The sequence below is a fragment of the Gorilla gorilla genome, chromosome 3 (genome assembly GCF_029281585.2).
Source record: "Gorilla gorilla gorilla isolate KB3781 chromosome 3, NHGRI_mGorGor1-v2.1_pri, whole genome shotgun sequence".
NCBI classification, from domain to species: domain Eukaryota; kingdom Metazoa; phylum Chordata; class Mammalia; order Primates; family Hominidae; genus Gorilla; species Gorilla gorilla.
This window is the reverse complement of record NC_073227.2, coordinates 107,921,631-107,944,641: the sequence shown is the minus strand read 5'-3', so window position 1 is coordinate 107,944,641 and position 23,011 is coordinate 107,921,631. Positions and strand designations below refer to the sequence as shown.

Sequence of the window (23,011 nt, the reverse complement as noted above, 5' to 3'; positions counted from 1 at the left end):
TGATTGCCACAGTCAGGCTGAGAGTTGTCTCTGGAGGAGGGTTATGGAGTGCTTTGGAGAGGCAGCAGTATTATTTTTCATAACGTACGTGGTGGTTACACAAGCATTTGTTTTAAATGTTTGTTAAGGTTGGATTATATTTAATAGTGAAAAGTCTTTAAGATGAATATTGTTTTCAAAAAATTAATACTGAATATGACAGTTAAGATCAGCTCTTTTATAGGCTCATAATGTAATTTCACCATTTTTATGGGCATCACTTTGGTTGGTTTTTCTAATCTTAAGTAAGCAAGTGTTTGTAATGTTTTTATGTCAGAATTCATTTGATTTTTAAAAATGTTTATCTCTTCTCCATGAAGGTAGTTTAATTAATTCTTTGTCTTAGGATTTGGAAATGGATAAAACTGGTTTTTTAAATATGTTTTTATTTGTAAGAACAGTTGAAAGTTGCAGCTATTTGGAGACTATTTTTGAATTTACAACACCACAGCTTGGTTATTTGAAAAAGGTTGATTTCACTCTGCCACAAAAATTGATTCTTTTCCAATCTGGAGACCTCAAGATGTTCTGATTTTGGAGAAAATTGCTAGTAGAATAAAAATGGCTAACACTGAGAACACTATGTCCCACATTTTTCTTTGCCAACTTTAAATAATGCTTAGAATAGATTACAGCATCAGTTCTCCAACATTTTCTCCTTGAGACTTCCTTCCTACCACCCTTCATGGTCAATAAAAGGATTCCAGAAGAGTCAATTCTTAATTAGCAAAAGGAAAAAGATTGGTCTAGAAAAGAGTAGCTTACTCTGAAGATAAGTCATCTGTCAGTGGCAAACCAGTCCAACCTCGATAAAGATGTGTGAAAACCTTCCATTGACATAATTTAATAAGACAGTAAAGCAATGCCATCAAAGCATCTCAACATGAAATATCAGCCAAATAGTTGTTGGTTCTGGATACAGACAAACTTGGTAGGGCATATTTTCTTCCAAATGCTTCCCTACTTTTACTCATGGCATTTTTTTTTAAGAGACAGAGCCTCACTCTGTTACCCAGGCTGGAATGCCGTGGCATGATTATAGCTCACTGCAGCCTCCAACTCCTGGGCTCAAGCAATCCTCCAAGCTCAGCCTTTTGAGTAGCTGGGGACTCAACATGTTGCCCAGGCTGGTCTCGAACTCCTGCCCTCAAGCACTCCTCCCCGTTTGGCCTCCCAAAGTGCTGAAATTACAGGCATGAGTCACTGCACCTAGCCCTTATTCATGGCTTTTTTCTTTTTTTAACCAATTAGGATTTTTCACTTTGCTGTTAAAGTATGTAATTTTGGCAAACCAGATTATACATACATTTCTATAAATTTATATATGTATAAAAATATTCGTCAAATGCACCATCATGTCAAAAGATAATAAGAAAGGTGATGCTGAAATAGATTTCTGACTTCTCCAGTAGTCAATTACATCAATGGTGTTTTGCCACTCTAGGTTAACCAAATTTGATGAGCAGAAGCATAATAATCACTGATACCTTTGACAATGGTAATTATTACTATTATTATTATTATTGCATTTTTAGTAGAGAGGGGGTTTCATCACAGTGGTCAGGCTGGTCTTGAACTCCTGACCTCAGGTGATCCACTTGCCTCGGCCTCCCAAAGTCCTGGAATTGCAGGCGTGAGCCACCATGCCCAGCCCAACAACAATAATTATTATGAAGACAGGTAAACATTTCACTTAGATATGCATTAAGCTTCATATCGTATTATCACGTTTGCAGTCCTTGGTTTGATTGGTATGTTTAAGAATCCACATGAACCAAGTTAGAGTTGTCCTCTTTAAACACAGGCGTGAAAACTGGTAACCTTCTCAAAGCATTCTTACATTCCCATTAATTGTAAGACCAAAAAAAGTTTCTCCTTTCTTAGTAATAGAATATCTACATATCTACTAGGTTACTTTTCTGAGTACATAAAATTACATACATAAATATCAACTGAAATCTATGTGCTCATTTTAGTATATTTTCTAATCTTATTTTCAACAATCTAATATATTGCTATTTCTTCACTAATGCTTTTTTTGTTTGTTTGTTTGAGACAGGGTCTCACTCTGTCACCCAGGCTGGAGTGCAGTGGCACAATCTCAGCTCACTGCAACTTCACCTCCCGGGTTCAAGCAATCTTCCCACCTCAGCCTCCTGAGTAGCTGGGACTACAGGTACATGCCACCATGCCTGGCTAATTTTTGTATTTTTTTGTAGAGGGGAGGTTTCATTCACCATGTTGACCAGGCTGGTCTTGAACTCCTGGACTAAGTGATCTGCCTGCCTCGGCCTCCCAAACTGCTGGGATTACAGGCATGAACCACTGCGCCTGGCCTGTTAATGCTTTTAGCTTTTTTGTTGTTTGTTTGTTTGTTTGTTTATTTTTTGAGATGGAGTCTCGCTCTGTCGCCAGGCTGGAATGCAGTGGCGCAATCTTGGCTCACTGCAACCTCCGCCTCCCAGATCCAAGTGATTCTCCTGCCTAAGCCTCCCAGGTAGCTGGGACTACAGGCACATGCCACCACAACTGGCTAATTTTTGTATTTTTAGTAGAAACAGGGTTTCACCATGATGGCCAGGATGGTCTCGATCTGTTTTAACTTTTTAAAATTTTGCAATTTCTTCTTCCACTCCTTAACCTCTTTGTCTCTTCTTTCTCTAGGTACTTGTTAATTATCATCAGGGTCAGACAGAACCCTTGTAGGCATTTTGAAAAAAGATAACATTTCCTTCCTTGAATAATTTAAAGAAATGAATAGGTTTGTCCAAGACCATGTTTATTATTACTTTAGGTCAAACTATTTGAAATTGCTGGGTTTTTTTAATTAAATTTTTAAAAAACCAAAACCCATTGAAATGTAGCAACGAGCATTGCCCTACATTATTTTTTTCTTAGCTCCGTATCTCGTCTTCTTTTTCATAATATCTCTATGAGTCTTATGAAACTTATGCTCCAGGCATACTGGTTTAGTCATTGTACCCCCAATACATTCTGCTTTTAATCAATGGTTCACCTCACTCAGAATGCCCTCCTTGCTACCTATCAATAACCTACACATCTTTTATTTATTTATTTTTATTTTATATATATGATTATTATTATTATTTTTTTTTTTTTTTTTTTAGACAGAAGTCTTGCTCTTGTTGCCCTGGCTGGAGTGCAATGGTGCGATCTTGGCTCACTGCAACTTCTGCCTCCCAGGTTCAAGCGATTCTCCTGCCTCAGCCTCCCAAGTAGCTGGGATTACAGGCACCTGCCACCACACCCGGCTATTTTTGTATTTTTAGTAGAGATGGGGTTTCACCATGTTGGCCAGGCTGGTCTTGAACTCTTGACCTCAGGTGATCCACCTGCCTCAGCCTCCCAAAGTGCTGGGATTACAGGCGTGAGCCACTGCGCCCGGCCATAACCTACACATCTTTTAAAGCCCCCTTCAAATACAATAGTGAAGATAGTCTTCTTCCTGACAACTCACAAGCACTTCTTCCCACACTCTTTATGTTATTCAGTATTTAACATGAATTTATTGATCAAATTAGTTTCCAGGCACTGTACTGGGGATCCAAGGAAGAAGAAGACACACTGTCTTCTCTTCAGGAATTTAAAATCTGATGAGCGACACAGGCATGTAGATGTCTCTCACATGTCTGAAAGAGAGCAGATTAGCTCTCTGGCATCTTCTTATAAGGGCACTAATCCCATTCATGAGGGCTCCACTCTCATGACCTACTTACCTTCCACAGGCTCCACCTCTTAACACCATCACATTAGGGGTTCGAATTTCAACAAATGAATGCGGGGGAGTGGGATAAATATTCAGCACATGACACTATCCCAAAACCTAGTGACTTGAAACCTCAATTTATTATTATTATTATTATTATTATTATTATTATCTTTTGAACTTCTATGGGTCAACTACAGATTCAGCTGAGTGGTTTACAACTGAGGTCTCTCATGTGTTTGCTCTCAGATGTTGGCTAGGACAGGAATCATCTGAAACCTTCTTCAGTCACATTTCTGGTGACTACAGAGATAGCAAGAATAGCTTAGGGCTGGACATCCAAGGTATCTCCCTAACAGGATGGTAGCAGAAAGTTAGCTGGATTTCTTACTTGACATATGAGAACTCTAAGAGACAAATACAGAGGCCTAAGACCCAGATGGATCAGCCTTAGACAGATGCAGAAACCATCTGCACCTCAGAAAGAGGAAAGAATGGGTACAGATGAATATAACTTTTAGGGTAAGGGAGAATGAAATTATTAAAATATCAATCCCAAAATTGTTCTGTAATATAGATTCCCTCGGTGGCCAGTAACTAATGCAGGGCAAAAAAGATTCCATGATCAGATTTATTTGGGAACTTCTCAGTTTAAAAAAGTCAACGAGCTTCTTAACTATGGAGATTTTCAGAGCCTGTTATGAGCTAATAATACTTACTGGTAATCTCCAGAGTCCCCCTTTCTATTGAACATTCTTCAGAACGGGGTTTTATGGATCACATCCTAGGAAATGCTGTACAAATGTTTCTCCCATCAAGTAGCAAGAAGTTTTCTAGAGTTGTCATTACTTCTTTATCAGTCAGTATTTTCCAGAAAAACAGACCCAGTAAGATGCATATATAGAGAAAGAGGGAGAGAGAAAAAGAGATTTATTTTAAGGAATCAGCCTGCTCAATTGTGCAGACTAGCAAGTCCAAAAACTGCAGGGTGGGCTGGCAGGCTGGAAACCTAGGGAAGAGTTGTAGTTCTAAAGAGTCGGAAGGGAATCTGCTCTGAATTCCCTCATCTTCCCGGGACCTCGGTTTTTTCTCTATTAAGGCCTTTAACTGATTGGATGAGGCCCATCCACATTATGGAAAGTGATACGGTTTGGCTCCGTGCTTCCACCCAAATCTCATTAGTAGCTCGCATAATTCCCACGTGTTGTGGGAGGGACCTAGTGGGAGATGATTGAATCTTAGGGGCGGGTCTTTTCCTGTGCTGTTCTTGTGATAGTGAGTGGGTCTCACAAGAACTGATGGTTTTAAAAACGGGAATTTCGGCTGGGCAAGGTGGCTCACGCCTGTAATCCCAGCACTTTGGGAGGCCAAGGCACGCAGATCACGAGGTCAAGAGATCGAGACCATCCTGGCCAACATAGTGAAACCCCGTCTCTACTAAAAATACAAAAATTAGCTGGGCGTGGTGGCATACGCCTGTAGTCCCAGCTACTCAGGAGGCTGAGGCAAGAGAGCCGATTGAACCCCAGGAGGCGGTGGTTGCAGTGAGCCCAGATCGTGCCACTGCACTCCAGCCTGGCGACAGAGCAAGACTTCAAAAAAAAAAAACAAACAAAAAAAAGAACAGGAGTTTCTCTGCACAAGCCTTCTCTTTTTGCCTGCTGCCATCCACATAAGATGTGACTTGCTCCTCCTTGCCTTCTGCCATGATCATGGGGCCTCCCCAGCCACGTGGAACTGTGAGTCCAATTAAACCTTTTTCTTTTATAAATTGCCCAGTCTTGGGTATCTCTTTATCAGCAGCATGAAAACGGACTAATAGAGAGGGTATTCTGATTTACTCAAAGTCTACTGATTTAATTGTTAACTTTAACTTAAAATACCTTAAAAATGCCTTTGAAGAAACGTGCAGAATAATGTTTGACCAAATATCTGGGTATAGTGGCCTAGCTAAGTTGACACATGAAATTAACCATCTAAATTTCTAAAATAATTTTTAGGGCAAGGGTTGCTACTTCTACATATGAAAAAGAGAATTCTCATTGGTCATAAAAACTTGCCTTAAATCTTCAATGCCTATAAAATATAGAAAACACCTATTTCATTTACTTAGCAGAAGCTAACTTAGCTTGCAATGAAGGAATCCTCTCAGTCTAGATTGTCTATTGACCGTACACTCCAGAAGGGAAAATAAGATGTCGTTATGGATGAGTTTGTGTCCTAGGTAAGCATAGTAATCAATATGCAGCATTCAGATCTTAACTTTGGCTTTCCTGATTTAATTCAAGGTAATTAAACCTAGCCTCCCTTCCAAAAAAACCCACTTCACTGGAGATGCTAATACACACACTTCACCTGGTTGACATTGTTTAGCTCAGGGATTCTCAAGGTGTGATTTTCCAGGCAATAGTATCAGCCTTACCTGGGAATTTGTTAAGAGATGCAAATCTTGGCCTTTACCCTTACCAAATCAGGAACTCAGCAGGGAAAGACAGGAGATGGATCTTTGTTTAAAACAAGGCCTTTGTGGGTTTCTGATACATACTCAAGTTTGGACTCTTTCCATCTTTTCCAATCTCAATCTTCTCTCAATCACTCTATTGAGTTTCGGAAAACAAAACAGGTGATTACTAATTCAGAAAACAAAACAGGTTATTACTGAGAAGCAGCGAGAGGATGGTAAGGAGTAGAGAGTAGCAACGAAGAACCTCTTACCTGAGATAGCAGCTGACAGAGCCAATCCAATGCTAGTAGTTGTCCCAAAGATTGGCCAAGATAAAAACCAGGGTTGAGAGCCCAAAACAGGATCACCTAATACAAGAGATAGGAGAATGTGGGAGCTAAAAAGAGGAGAAACTACAGGAGTTGATGAAGGAGAGGCCTTTAAGAGCACAACATAAACGTATCTAATGGAATTCTTGAGATGAATACAAATACCCATGTTAGCTTTTTAAATTATCATGCTGAATTGCTTTGGCATTTGAGGGCCATTTTTTTAAAGCCTCACTGAAAATCTACAGGATTATCAGTAGAATTTAGCAAGTGCCCTTGGTGGGTAACTCCCCATGGAAGCTTTTCCTTCCACACGGTCAGTAGGTCTAAGAATACAAAAAGTATTTTTTGGCTTTCCTATATTTTCACTGGTGGAAGTCAGCCCATTCACACCTAGTGAATAGAAAAAAAAAAAGTAGCTTTAGGTTAATATTACAATAAATCAAAAAGAGGCAGATGGCTGCATCTTCTCAGAGCTACCTCTACTCCTGCCTAAGAATCAACCTCATGAGCTTGGTAGAAAGACATTCTGCTAGTTATTCTTTCTTGAAAGACCAGGAATATCAAAAGATTTGGATTTCAGAAAAACAATCCCCTAATTTTTAAGGTTTTTATTCATCTTGTCTTCCACCCGTAGCCCAATAATCTCATTTTAACGGATGTCAGATAGTCATGTTAGTCTCAAAGGGGAACATCTCTGAGATTTCTGGCACATGAAATATGAATTTCTCTGATAAATGCTTCAGCTCCTCATTCAAGTAGCCCTTTTATGTAGTATATAGTACGTACATCCGCTGATGTATTTCAAGATAATTTGGATGCCTAATTTTCAGTTGTCTTTAAAAAAAAAAAAAAACTTAGACCAATTAAGTTTAACAGAGTTTAACTGGGCAAAGAAGGATTCATGAATCAGATAGTCCCCCAAACCAGAATAGACAGAAAGAGATTCCAGCGCTGCTGCATGGTCAGAAGGATTTATGGACAGAAATAGGAAGGCAGTTTACAGAAAGCAGAAGCGAGGCACAGAGACAGCCAGCTTGGTTACAGCTCAGTGTTTTCCTTGTTTGAACACGGTTTGAACATTTGGCTGTGAGTGGTTGAAGTATGCCTGCTGTGATTGGCTGAGACTCAGCTGCTTGTTACAAGGGTAGGCTATAGCCTGTTTACATATCCAGTTAGGTTACAGTTCACTATGTATGGATAAACCTTTAGGCCAAACTTAAAAAATGCAAGGAGGCAGCTTTAGGCTAAATTTAATTCAACCACAGTCATCTGATAGCTAGATATTTCTCAAACTACCTATGGTTAAAAACCGGTTATATTTTTAAATTTCAAATCCACCATGGATCAATACTTTCATAAAATTCAATGAAAATGAATTACTAGAAAAATGATCACATTGGATTTCATGACAGTGTCAAGTTGCTATAAAAGATAGAAATGCAGGCCAGGCACAGTGGCTCACGCCTATAATCCTAGCACTTTGGGAGGCTGAGGCGAGTGGATTGCCTGAGCTCAGGAATTCAAGACCAGCCTGGGCAACACGTGAAACTCCGTCTCTACTAAAATACAAAACATTAGCTGGGCATGGTGGTGTGCACCTGTAGTCCCAGCTACTCAGGAGGCTGAGGCAGGAGAATTGATTGAACCCAGGAGGCAGAGGTTACAGTGAGCCAAGATCGCACCACTGCACTCCAGCCCAGGCGACAGAGCGAGACTCCGTCTCCAGAAAAAAAAGAAAAGGAAAGATAGATATACTTACTCTTCATTTCTGTGCTTTTGAACTTTTGAACTCTATCAGATTACAGGCCAACACTACTTCACTGGTCACACTGTGATTGGCAGTGATGTAGGTACTGTAAACATCTGCAGGTTGATAAGATTATTTCAAGAATTCTAAAAAGCTAGAACTGGCAATGGTGTTGCCAAAGCTCCACCCAATAGACATCTAGATTTGGACATTTCTCCATCAAACATTCCTCTGAAGATAGTTCTGTGAAGCAAGGAAGACAATAGGCGACAAACTTATCTATACACAAACGCTAGCATTACTGAGCTGGCATTCGCCTCTCTGCTAAGTCCAGGTAAGTTTACTTACCTATCAATTGCCATTTTGTTTCAAGCCTTTCTCGTTCTAAGTGGAGAGCCGTGAATAATATTGTGGATGTGCTTTCTGATTATTTGTGTGGATTTTTTGCTTATTTTGTTTGTCCTGGATCTAGTCAGAGTGGAAAAGAGGACTGTGGTGAGAACTTTGGGTTGAACAAAATAGCTACACTCTTCTTTTACAATCCTGAAACGAAATTCAGTACCATCAACTGGCAGATAATGACAGGTGAAGATTTGAGCTTCACTGAAAGAAAAAACTCAGAACAGGTTTTGAAGATTAGACTCTTCTCACTATTCAAAATAGCAAAGACATGGAGTCAACCTAGGTGCCCATCCATGGCGGATTGGATGAAGAAAATGTGGTACATATACACCATGGAATACTATGCAGCCATAAAAGAATGAAATCGTGTCTTGTGCAGCAACACGGATGCATCTGGAGGCCATTATCCTAAGTGAAGTAACTCGGAAACAGGAAACCAAATACCACATGTTCTCACTTGCAAGTGGGAGCTAAACATTGGGTACTCATGGACATAAAGATGGCAACAATAGAAACTGGAGGGTACTAGAGGTAGGAGAGGGGAGGGGTTGCAAAACTAACTATTGGGTACAATGGTCAATACCTGGGTGATGGGATCGACTGTACCCCAAACCTCAGCATCACACAGTATACTCAGGTAACAAATCTGTACATGTACCCCCGAATCAAAAATAAAAGGTGAAGTTATAAAAAGCAAAAACCAAAATAAACTCTCCTGGAAATCTTAAAAAAAAAATTAAATGTGTTATTTTAACTGTCCTTCAGACAAGCCAAAAAGGGTGAGGAGAAGAATGTCAAAATTAGAAATTGAACTTCAGAAACCCAGAGCCAAGGAAACCCCTGGGAAAGAAGACATCTACAAAGTTAGTGCACAGCGACCTGGATTCCAGAGAAGACTGTTGAGTTCAGTTTAGAGATGAGAACTGCTAACTGCCACAACTTGACAATTTATGGTGGGCTTCTAGTAACAGAATAGGATAGGCAGAAAAGAGACAGAACGTGAACCTCCGTTTACGTGGAGTGGGTGAGAAATGAGAGTGAAGAAGTTGTGCCATGCTGCAGGGTTTAAGCAAGGAAAGCTGTATGCAAAACACAAGAATTCACAAAGTGGCAATGTGTTTTCAGGGTACAGATAATAATTAGCAAAAGAGAAACAGAGATGATGGGAGTGATGCAAAGTCCAACAGGTGATATTGGGTGATATTTAAAGAACAGACAGGCATCTGGGAATCCTGCCTGATTCTGAAGAACTAGCACAGGGGATCTCAACCACTGGGCCACAGACCAACACCGGTCTGTGGCTTGTTAGGAACCAGGCCGCACAGCAGGAGGTGAGTGGCAGGCAAGCAAGCATTGCCGGCTGAGCTCTGCCTCCTGTCAGATCAGCCACAGCGTTAGATTCTCATAGAGTGCAAACCCTATTGTGCACTGTGCATTCGAGGGATCTGGGGTGCACTCTCCTTGTGAGAATCTAATGATAAATGTAATGGGCTTGAATCATCCTGAAACCGTCCTCTCCCTTCCTCGACCCTGTCTGTGGAAAAATTGTCTTCCAAGAAACTGGTCCCTGGTGCCAAAACGTTGGAGACCACCGGACTAGCGGGATAGGCAGAGTCTTTGTTTTAACAGAAACATACATCCTCAGAAAACAAAAATTAGCTCAGAGTGAGAGAGTAAAAAATCTGCCCACCATTTATCAGACTACATTAATAGACATATATAAAGACAGCAGCAAACTGAACAGGAACTATTTCTCTTAAGGGTGTTGAAGCTATAAAGCGTCATAACAACTCCCTTTGTTGAATGGACTCCTGCCTTATTAATCATTAAGAAACTTTATTTTTTTCAAAAGCAAAGATTATCAGAGACTTTGTTGCTGTAGATTATATCGGTAAGAATGAAACACTCCATTCTTGCCTGGAGAGTCTAAGCTCTTTTGACACAGAAGCAGTCTCAATTTACAACCCAGGTGCAGAGAGATTCAGATAAGGGGTTTCTGGATACAACAATCCATCTTCATCCTAACTTTGTACATTGCAAAGAAACAGGAGCCTGGGTCTATTTCATAATCCAAATCCTTATCCCTGTTTTCTTTGAACCTTTCAAACACTGCTTCATTTAAATACCATCTACATTCCACTCATTCCCAAAATCCTATAATAATTCTATCTTTTCCTTTGCTGAGCCACCTCTGCTCTGGTCCACAGTCACCTTCATTGCATAGCATCCATAAAGTCAACTGTATCAGATAACAGGTTTGCTCCTGGTGTTCTCAGGCTGATTGGGCTGGGGAAATTCTCATCCGTTTACCAGAATACTATGAAGAAGCTAGACAGAAGCCAACTTAGAAGATCAGGTCACTCAAAAGGAATTGTTGCTTTGGGACAAGGTCCGAGTCTACTTGTTGGAATCAAGATATTAGGATAAGACAAGAAGTAAGTGTGCCATCATGCTGTACCTAAGGGTTGGTCTGTTGCAGTCTGAGTATCTCTTGCCTTCAGTTCTGTTTGGTCTCAGAATAAAAAGATGGAGTTAGAATAGCAAAGAAAGATTCAGTGGTTTCAACTGAGGAAAGTGCCAGGAAGGTAGGAACCAGCTGGTTGAGACTGAAATCCAGGAGTGTACAAAAAGACCGGTGATATAAGCCCAAGCACAGCAGTCCCTGGCCAGGGGGTTTGTCTGGGTTCTCACAAAGGGAGATGCCTGGGAATTAAAATCTGCAAAGGGTGAAGAGTTTCCTCCCCACAGAGCTTTCTTAACCTCTTTGGAGAGAAAAAGACTAGGGAGGAAAATAAGGAAACAGAGTAAAGGAGAGATGGGTAGAGCAGGTGGTGAAGCCCAAAATAATGGGTTTGGGAATAAGGGAAGTATCTTATGATCAAGCTCTATAAAATCAGTGCTTCATGCTAGAGTGGGAACTGGGCAAACTCATGGAAAACAGATTGAGTCTCATGTATCTTTAGATTTTGCACAATTTTTCTGAGCTGCAAGACTGCCCCATAGGAATTGAGTTTTTTTCTTTTTTTTTCTTTTTCTGCATCTGAACCCAAGATCCCTGTTCAGAGGGTAGAGGATGGGAACATTGTGTTGTTGGTTTGTTTCATTCTCTAGAGGATTTGCTTCCAAGCAGCAGTGAATGGATCACTGTGAGAACACAATGATGTTTTCGTCTATGACTAAACTATTCTATTCTGTTCCTGCTCCTTTTAGGGAGAGGAAAATTGTTCCTGGTTATTTTGGTCTAAAGTTTTTCAAAACTTCCATTACAAATCATAAAGCAAGTTTGACTTCTGGGAAATTACACTTCAGTTAATAATTTTAAATGTATTTGTATGGTGAAGTATAACTTTATAAATGTTATCTTTTTATGTAAAAAACATATTTTTTAAACAACAACAACAAAACCTGTTACCACATTTCCTGATTTGTGGTATGACCGACACAGAAAGAATTCTCCGGTCGATGGGGAGGACAAGACCACCTCTGAGAGTAAGTTTTCAGATCTTGTCTTCAGTCATCTGTGGAGTAATCCATGCAGCCAGAAAGAAATCTTGAATTTCTAACAAATCCACCAGCACCATCCTGATAGCCTCTTGTTCAAGAGTGACAATGTTTCCTTGGCTCTTTTTACTGTGGTACAGATAAATCTAGAAACGCATTCCACTGCCACTCTTCCCTGTCCGTCTACACATACATCCTTCTTTCTTTCTTTCTTTCTTTCTTTAAAATCTCTGCTTCAAAGTGGGAAAGAAACTTAGAGGTTTCTAAGGGAAAAAGTGAATGTGAAAAAGTAAATATAAAATGATTACTAGCAGTAATTATTTTCTAAACCAATGGCTTTCAAACTTTTTAAAACTACAATCAACAGTAAGAAAGGCATTTTCCATCAGGTCCTACTACATGTACACTTGGACATATTTGTGTGTGTACATATATAGATAGATATGATCCAGGTTCACAAAACAGTACAGATGGTACATTATGATTTTTCTTTTTAATTCTTTTGTTTTATAAAATATTTATCATTAGTCACTAAATTGATATGATCTACTAAATGAGTAGCAACCTGCAGTTTAAAAAATACTGTTTTTGTGGGCAATATTAGCAGACAGCCTACTAATCTTTATTCCAGAAAATAACTGAAAATAAGCTTTGTTTCCTAATACCAGACTTCTTGTGTTCAAAGGATCTACTTTTGCGATGTTCTTTTGTAGTGTGTCTGCTCCATTCTTTCCCTGAAAGTCCAGAAGTCAATGCAGATATGATTATATAAGAAAATCAAGATCATATCTTTGTTACTTCTGGTATCAACCCTAGATTCTGAACATTCCCTGCCTCTAAATATTTCTTAAAGTAAATTCTTTATAAGAACTGGCTAGAAATTGATCCAGCTTAGGCTGTTACTGCAGGCAATATCTGCAGAGACTTTATCAGACTGGAAATGGCTTAGAAAGTGATGGAACAATAAAGGCAGATCAAATACCTTATGGCACTTCATAAAACAAAATAAAACACACCCGTGAAGAAAAATGAAGTTGATCTGTGTGCTATGAACCAATATTTAAGGTATTTATTAAATTGAAAAAATAAGATGAACGCATTGTGTATAGTAGACTTCCACATGTTTTTAAAAGGGGAATGTATGTACATAGAATATTTCTGAAACGCTCCACAAGATATTAGTAATGGGAATTTCTTATAGGCAATAGGAAAGAGATATAGAGGGCTGGGAGTGTAGAAGGGTCAAGATTTAAGATAATACTTCTGTATACCTCTTTATGGTGTTTGATTTTTTTTATTTTGTGCATATACATATATTACTTTTTTAATTAAAAATAGCTAATTTTTAAAAGCAATATTATACATCAGATTTTGTGATAGAGGGGGTATTTGCAAACTCTTTAGGATGAAGGGAATTTTCCTTGTGAGCAATTGTATAAAAGGGTATTTACTTTAATAAATGGATATTTCTTATAACACCGAGATTTATCTCCTTCATTTATGTATCTTGTGTAGTTTACAGAATTCCATGTCCATTGCCTGACTTAGTGTTCATAGCAACCTTTTGAAATAGTTGTGACACATACTAGAAGCAATGCTTTACAAATTAAAACAAAACAAAACAAAACAAAAAACCCTAAAATCTAAAGAAATTAAAAACCTAGAACATATTATATGGAAAGAAGTTTAGAGTCATGACGTGACTGTGATGTAGTACAAACCTGGACATTTTGCACTCTTAAGAGTTACCAAGAAGTTTATGAATAGTATTTTTAAAGTCTTCAACAATACTCCTCACAATGTTGATCTCTTAACTAAAGGACACTTGCACAGAGGAGGAAGAAGGCAGAAAAATAAACCTCCTGAAACTCTTTTCATAAAATATGCCTAATATTAGAAGGCAAATGGTCAACTAACAACTGGTTGAAAATTAACAATAAAGAAGTTGCATTCATAATCTCACTCTATAGATTTTCAGCTTTGCTTTAGAACAAAGCTAAAATAATTACCTCAATGGAAAAAGATGGAGATTTCAAAGCGTCACTACTAAATCTTGAAAAATACCCTTAAGGTTTATGGGTTAGGGTTATAGTATCTCCCAGTTTCCCTGGGACAACCCCAATTTATATCTCCTGTCTCCGTATAATTACTCATAACACCCCTTTCATTCTCCAAAGTGCCCTAATTTAGATGATAAACTATATCTCCGCACTATTAAATATCAATCTCTATTCTCTATACACCTTTAAGATTGTCATTTTCTAGAAATTGGGCTTCATCTTGGGGCTAAGAATTACCTTCATTCATGCCAAAGCTGAGTGATATATACTCAGATCGTAACTGCATATATGACTCTCAAATAAGAAAGAGAAGTTTTCCAAACCATTACCCACCAGCAGCTTTAGCTTTATTAAAGAGATTAATAGTGGGAAGGGAGACTCAGGGTCTGGTTTAGAAGTTTTGGCGTGTTGAGGTTTTCAAGGGAATTGTGAACTAAGAATGACTTGGTGAGACTGATGTAAAGATAAATAATTGATACCACATAACACAGTTTTTTTGTTTGTTTGTTTTTTTGAGACGGACTCTCGTTCTGTCGCTAGGCTAGAGTGCAGTGGCACGATCTCAGCTTACTGCAACTTCCGCTCCTGGGTTCAAGCGATTCTCCTGCCTCAGCCTCCCAAGTAGCTGGGACTAGAGACGCGCACCACGACTCCCAGCTGATATTTGTATTTTTAGTAGAGACGGGGTTTCACCATGTTGGCCAAGATGGTCTCGATCTCTTGACCTCGTGATCCGCCCACCTCGACCTGCCAAAGTGTTGGGATACAGGCGTGAGCCACCGCGCTTCTAAGTGATGCTCCTCCAGAGTCATTCATGTGTCATTTACTGGTTAACATTTGGAGAGTGGCTCCTGAGAGTAAGACACTGTTCTAAGCACTGCATCAGCTTTGTCAATAGTTTTAGGGACTTTGTACTAAATTTCCAGTGGTTTGTTGAGATGTATTTTTTTATATCAGATTTTAACATCAGATGCTATACATCAGATTACAGATCAGATTTTATACATCAACCCGTCTCTGAGCTCTTTCTGACTAGCACTCTTTAGAATTTCTGTGACTTATAACTACTCTATTTGATCATTAGAAAGATTATTCCCATAGCCCAGGTAGGTTGAATAGTAGCTGCAATTTTTTTTCATGTAACAAATAAATGTATTTCTTCCATAGAACAAGCAACTGAATCCAAAGCCAAGTTGGCTATCACAGTACAGCATCTTTTACTCAGCGGTAAGCAGACCACCTCTCCAGAATATATAACTATGGAGACTTAAGGCAATGCCACAGGTTGCTTTTAAGATGTGTCTGCCTGCTACATTCTCTGCAGCACATGGCACTTAAATTGAAGTTATCATGTAGTGATTACTTGAGGTTTCTGTGTGAAGTATTAAAGAATATTTTAATTGTTCTTTTATGTTTAGATTTACACTTTTAACAAAATATTTTCAGAACATGAATATTAACAAGCATGTACCAAAGGTCATGCATTCAGAGTCTCTCTCTGCAGGAGTTAGGTCTTGGTTCTGAATCCAGCTGTTTGATTTGATTCCCCCAGTTGTTTACACACGTCTTATGTTTATTTCTCCCCTTTCTTTACTTTCTTGGAAATCTTTTTTTCCTATCCCATTACCATACTTTTCACAAAAGGAATCTTACGGGTTTTTCTTTTGTTCTAATCATCACTGGTTGAGTGGTTACTGTCACTGCCTTCACTGTCACTGTCACTGTCACTTCCATTGTTGTTACCGTTACCAGACTTGCTCTGGCTGTCACTCTCATCATTGCTGTCAGATGTGCTGTCACTGCTATCACTGCTGTCGCTGCTGTCACTGCTGTTGCTGCTGTCACTGCTATCACTGCTATCGCTGCTGTCACTGCTGTCGCCGCTTTCATTGCTGTCACTGCTGTCGCTGCTATCACTGCTATCGCTGCTGTCACTGCTGTCGCTGCTATCACTATCACTGCTGTCACTGCTATCGCTGCTGTCACTGCTGTCACTGCTATCGCTGCTGTCGCTGCTGTCGCTGCTGTCACTGCTGTCGCTGCTGTCGCTGCTGTCGCTGCTGTCACTGCTATCGCTGCTATCACTGCTGTCACTGCTATCACTGCTATCACTGCTGTCGCTGCTGTCACTGCTGTCGCTGCTGTCACTGCTGTCACTGCTGTCGCTATCACTGCTGTCACTGCTGTCGCTGCTGTCGCTGCTGTCACTGCTGTCACTGCTATTGCTGCTGTCACTGCTGTCACTGCTATCGCTGCTGTCGCTGCTATCACTGCTGTCGCTGCTATCACTGCTGTCGCTGCTATCGCTGCTGTCACTGCTGTTGCTGCTGTCACTGCTGTCACTGCTATCGCTGCTGTCGCTGCTATCACTGCTGTCGCTGCTATCGCTGCTGTCACTGCTGTTGCTGCTGTCACTGCTATTGCTGCTGTCACTACTATTACTTCTGTCACTGCTGTCACTGCTATCACTGCTGTCGCTGCTGTCACTGCTGTCACTGCTGTCGCTGCTGTCACTGCTGTCACTGCTGTCACTGCTGTCACTGCTGTCGCTGCTATCACTGCTGTCACTGCTATCGCTGCTGTTGCTGCTGTCACTGCTGTCGCTGCTATTGCTATCACTGCTGTCACTGCTGTTGCTGCTGTCACTGCTATTGCTGCTGTCACTACTATTACTGCTGTCACTGCTATCACTGCTATCACTGCTGTCACTGCTGTTGCTGCTGTCACTGCTATTGCTGTTGTCACTACTATTACTGCTGTCACTGCTATCACTGCTGTCACTGCTGTCGCTGCTATCACTGCTGTCACTATCACTGCTGTTGCTGCTATCACTGCTGTCACTGCTATTGCTGCTTTCGTTGCTATCACTGCTGTCACTACTATCACTGCTGTCACTGCTGTTGCTGCTGTCACTGCTATTACTATTGTCACTGCTATTGCTGCTGTCGCTATCACTGCTGTCACTGCTATTGCTGCTGTTGCTGCTATCACTGCTGTCACTACTATTACTGCTGTCACTGCTATTGCTGCTGTCGCTATCACTGCTGTCACTGCTATCACTGCTATCACTGCTGTTGCTGCTATCACTGCTGTCACTGCTATTGCTGCTGTGGTTGCTATCACTGCTGTTGCTGCTGTCACTACTATCACTGCTGTCACTGCTATCGCTGCTGTCGTTGCTATCACTGCTGTTGCTGCTGTCACTACTATCACTGCTGTCACTGCTGTCACTACTATCACTGCTGTCACTGCTATCGCTGCTGTCACTGCTGTTGCTGCTGTCACTGCTATCGCTACTGTCACTGCTGTTGCTGCTGTCACTGCTATCGCTGCTGTTGCTGCTGTCACTGCTGTTGCTGCTGTCACTGCTATCGCTGCTGTTACTATTACTGCTGTCACTGCTATTGCTGCTGTCGCTACTATCACTGCTGTCACTATCACTGCTGTCACTACTATCACTGCTGTCACTGCTATTGCTGCTGTCACTACTGTCACTACTATCACTGCTGTTGCTGCTGTCACTGCTACTGCTGCTGTCACTGCTATCACTGCTGTCACTACTATCACTGCTGTTACTGCTATTGCTGCTGTCGCTGCTATCACTGTTGTCACTACTGTCACTGCTGTTGCTGTCACTGCTGTCTGACTTACTGTCACTATCACTGCTGTCGCTATCTGATTTGCTGTCACTACTATCACTACTGTCACTGCTATCACTGCTGTCACTACTGTCACTGCTATTGCTGCTATCACTACTATCACTGTCACTGCTATCACTGCTGTCACTGTCACTGCTGTCACTACTATCACTGCTACTGTTGCTATCACTGCTGTCACTGTCACTGCTGTCACTGCTATCACTGCTATTGCTGCTATCACTACTATCACTGTCACTGCTATCTGATTTACCTTTGCCACTGTCTGATTTGTCATTGTCATCATTCCCATTGTTACCATTGCCATTACTGTCACTATTATTAGTGTCTGATGTGCTATCACTGTCATCATCTTCTGCTCCTTTTGAGTCACTGCCATTACCATTATCTTTTGATTCATCAGAGTTATAAGAAGCATCTCCTCGGCTACTGCTGTTATTGTCACTTTCTGAATTAGCATCATCATTGCCATTAGATTCATCACTGCTATTGGGATCATCTCCTTGCATGGACTTATCATCAAAATCATAACTGTCATATCCATCACTATTGCTGTCACTACCTGTATTGCTGTGTCCAACTTTATTTCCTGGTTCTGATTTTTGGCCAGGTCCTTCTATGTTGACAACCTCTCCTTGTGTCTTGACATTGCCTTTGCTCAAGATCATTCCATGTTGTCCTTTATCCTCTTTATCTTCGTTGACTTTCCCAACTTCTTTGGTAATATTTCTGTTGCCACTGCTGGGACCCTTGATTTCTATTCCCTATGGAAAGATGGAGGAAAGAATGATTAACTAGTGAATATTTGCTGCAAAATTGCATTGATCTGAGGAAGAATAACTGGGAAAAGTTGCCATAGGGATAGGAGTTACATTTCTAGTACTTCACAGTTATTTGTGAAAATGTGCTTTATTCTGTAATTGAAAACATCCTGGTGCTTAGATTCCTTAAAAATTCATCCACATTCCTACCCAGTAGGAACTTTTGTAAACAATTACATGGGGATCCATGATTTCGCATAAGACTTTTCTAGAATTATAACTAAGTTATCAGAAATGTAAGATGTTTAAAGTTGTTCTATCTCGAAGTCTAGTAAGGACTCTAGGTTTCCTTAAATAGTCAAGTAATATGGATACAAAAATACATGGATGCTTGTCATGGTTTATTTTTGTGCTAGCATCAATAGATGGAGGGGAAGAATTTAAACTGCCATTGAAAGAAATCAGCTTTACAAACTAACCTTATCTTGGCTCTTCCCAACAGCATGTGTCTCTGATTCTTTGGTGATTCTATTTTCTACGCGTTTGCTTTCTCTATGGTTCAGCTTCTGGGTGTCCTCTATTCTTTGGCTGCCATTGTCTTCTGGAATACCAGCAGAATTCTCCTCACTCTTGGAGGTCTTGTCTCCATCAACGTCATTATGGGGATCTTCTTTGCCTTCAGGGTCATAATATTCTTTACTATCCGAATTTTGACCTATGCTACTATCATGATCATCTTCTTTCCCATGGTCCTGGCCCTCCTGGCCCTTGCTGTTATTACTACTGTCTTTTCCATTCCCTGCTTCTTCATCTTCATCATCACCAGAACCCTCGTCTTCATCCTCATCTGCTCCATTCCCACTAGGACTCCCATCGGAATTACCCAGGCCAGCATCTTCTCCAGTGCCTGGTGTTACCTCAGCTTCCTTAGTCCCATTTCTCTTGCTGTTGATCTGAGGTGTGATTTCACTTGTATTACCCTCGTTTCTACAGGAATTCTCAATTATTTCATCCTCATTGTCTGTACTGTTATTGCTTCCAGTTACTTGAGGTCCATCTTCTTGGACAACAGCGACATCCTCATTGTGACCTGCATCGCCAACATCCCCATTTTGGGTATTCTTATCAGTATTTCCATTAGTGTTGCTTCTGTTTGTGGCTCCAGCATTGTCAATGATGCTTACTTGTCCCTGGATGCCATTTGCTGTGGTGTTTTCTTCTTTCCCATGTATTCCATCATGACCATATGTTTCTGCTTTTCCTGTGTCCCCGTTCCAGCCCTCAATATTCCCCTCTTCATTTGCTAAAGTGGAATATGTAGAAAAACTCTTCCCTCCTACTTCTGCCCACTTAGAGCCATTCCCTTCTCCCTTGTGACCATCTTGGGTATTCTCTTGCCTTCCTCTATCACCTTCATGCACCGGGACACCACTTTCTTTGATGGTTCCACTGGCATTTAACTCATCCTGAAAAAGAAACAATTCAATCAATTATAAGTATCAATGATCTTGAAGGAAAGCAAATTGCAATCTTGGGGAAGTTAATGGAATGTAGCAACTCAGAAATAGGAAATAAAATGAAATATATTACATCCTATACCTGTACTGACACATTTGATCTTGCTAGGAGATGCAAATTCACGGATTTTTCGACATGTCTCTCCAGTGGTTTGCTCTGAGGAACCTGCCAAGTAGAAAATACTGGCTGTTGAAAAGGTTCTTATTTGTGAATATGTGCGTGAGCATGCACACACACACACACACACACACACACTCACACAAATATTCTTCCCTCCATGAAGAAGAAAGGTTTAACACAAAGGCCAAAGTATGATTTAATCAGATAGAAAAGAGAAGTGGCTTCTTACAGGGCTTGTGTAGAATTGAAACTGGGCACATGGATATTTTTCACTGTGGTATTACCAATTTTATGGACGTGTTAGATCAGCCCACTTATCTCAACTGTAGAAGGAAAGAGTCTTGCAGAAAGACGAGGGGATAGACCTCTGGTGTTTCTCTACAAAAAGCCTCTTGCACTAGCACAAACCCGCTCTAAGTGTAATCCTGATGAAAACTCTTAAAAGAACAGGAGGCGTGACCAGAGCCTGCACAGAAGCAAAATCAAGTATTACGCTAGTATACTTCTGTGCTCTGCAAGAGCACATTTGAAATACTTGAGAACATTTTCAACTACACAAATACCAAATGTTTGGTATTATGAAAGCATACGAAAATGTAAAACATGATGGCTGGCTAGTAAAATTATAAATGGTTGAATTTTCTCAATTTTTTATTGGTATTCATCATATATTCCAAATTTTCCACAGTGAGCACATAAATAATAACTCTGAATGAAACATTAGTCTCCTATATGTTGAAAAAAAAATCTACTTTTTCTTATTATTCTTTCTTGGAAACTTCCTAAACAGCACAGACTTTGTTCGTATTAGAATGAAATTCACAGAGTATGAAACAAAGATGGACAAAGTCTCCATGACTTCTGGGCATTAAGTGTAAATTAATCTGAATAAATGTTTTAAATAATAATAATCCTTCAGACAAGATATGAGTTTCTATAGAGGAATGAGACGTTGAATTGGAGTGGTTTTGTTGAAACCTCACAGATATCACATAAAGCCCTTAGTGCAAATCTAAATATTTAGACTCAGCCTGTTAAAAAAAATTAAGGAAACATATATACACACACATATATATACACACATGTACATGCACACACACACACACACACACACTACATTTTGTATTAATGTTAGGTTAAAAGAGATAACAAAGTGAAGAGGTTTTCTAAGAAAGGCATACTTACTGGAATGGCCCATGCTACTGCCCAAATGCAAAAATATGTAATTATCTTCATTTTCTTTAGGAATAATAATAATCAATGGCTGTATAAAAAAGGAACAGCACAAAATTACTTATAAAGTAAAGGGAAAATCATAGTACTATATTATTTTGATGTGTAAGCATTTGCCCTTTTCCTGGACAAGAAGCATGTATCTAACATGAGAAGACATATGATGGTCCAGAACATACCTGGTGTGGTTATGGGGGCATCACCAGGCTCAGCACTAATGTAGCTTCCTAGATTTTTTTCTGCCTGTGCCAATGAAGGAAAATGCCATAACAGGTACAAAGGGCATAGCTGTAACTTTGTTCTTCTGCAATTCTTGGATGTAAAAACATCTATTTCTCTTCTGAATAGCTTTAATCAAGTACTAACTAATTCTGCCGAAATTGTGCTTAAAAGGTAAAACACTTGTCATCCTTACTCCAAATCTATAGAATTGAGCTATACCAGACTTTAAGAGAAAGAAATTACTAATATGAGGGAGCCTACGCTAGTGGAAAGAATACGGGGTTTGTATTCAGAGACCTGGGTTCAAATGTTACCCCTGCTACTTGCTGTGTAAGCTTGAGAAATTTAAGTAGGTTTATTATCCCTCCACCTGGAATAATAACAACACCTGCACCTCAGGATTATCCTGAAGTTTGGTAGAATTATCTCTGAGAAGCCCTCTCTGACTCCACTTCAAAGGGTATTTGGTATCTCTTTCCTTTTTATACCAAGGAAGTTTGCACATCTCAGTGGTAACGCATTGCACTGTTTAAAATTGCCTAGTTACTTATGTGTTGCCCTGATTTCCTGTAAGCTCCTGAGGCCCAGGAGAGCGTCTTGGTGATTATTGTATTCCAATGCAAAGCACAGAAAAAAATGTTTTCTGAATGTTGTTGATAAATATTTCAAATATAGACATTTGAAATACTTGAGAACATTTTCAACTACACAAATACCAAATGTTTGGTATTATGAAAGCATAATACCAATGACTATCAGCAATATCTAGCATTGCTTCAGGCACTTTGCAATTTTTGAATAAATGATAGCAATTATTTTATGGGACTTCTAAAATCATGATTCTTCATCCCTGTTAGAATTCAAATTCAGAAACGGTCTAAAACATGTTTCTGATAAGTTGGAATAGACATTTTATAATCTGTGTGAGTAAAAAAATTAATTTATATTGCAAGTTGGATTTCTTGAAGTAATGATAGAAAGGAGAGTTTTACTCCTATTTCATGAACTCCCACCGGATGTATAGATTATAATGCTGCATGTCATAAAATGGCTTTGATTGAATTTAATGGTGGTAGTGAAAATATAATAAAACTTCACTGAATATCAACTGTTATGAGAATTATTGGCATTTTCTCACAGGAGAGATGACACAGTTCCAGAGCTACTGAGGGGGAAAAAAGTGCTCACTCTTATAGCTGTTCATCAGAAAGCCAAGAACAGCTAGAGCTCCTTCTGAAATGCCATAGATT

At 39.8% G+C, this 23,011-nt stretch overlaps 1 protein-coding gene across 1 annotated transcript; it reads right to left on the bottom strand.

Moving 5' to 3' along the window:
• Window positions 1–15,920: 15,920 nt before the first annotated feature.
• Window positions 15,921–21,542, bottom strand: DSPP (dentin sialophosphoprotein). Its single transcript, XM_031010363.1, has 4 exons — window positions 21,492–21,542; window positions 20,268–20,351; window positions 19,148–20,134; window positions 15,921–18,671 (listed from the first exon to the last, which is right to left on the bottom strand). The coding sequence occupies exons 1-4, from the start codon at window positions 21,540–21,542 to the stop codon at window positions 15,921–15,923; spliced, it is 3,873 nt and encodes a 1,290-aa protein (XP_030866223.1).
• Window positions 21,543–23,011: the final 1,469 nt, after the last annotated feature.

Bases quoted from the DNA above. Each gene is read 5' to 3' on its own strand.
- DSPP (XM_031010363.1), bottom strand. From the start codon at position 21,542: ATGAAGATAATTACATATTTTTGCATTTGGGCAGTAGCATGGGCCATT. The intron at 20,352-21,491 runs GTAAGTATGCCT...TCTACTTGGCAG, and splicing joins CAGTAGCATGGGCCATTCCA to GTTCCTCAGAGCAAACCACT. The intron at 20,135-20,267 runs GTATAGGATGTA...TTTCTTTTTCAG, and splicing joins GATCAAATGTGTCAGTACAG to GATGAGTTAAATGCCAGTGG.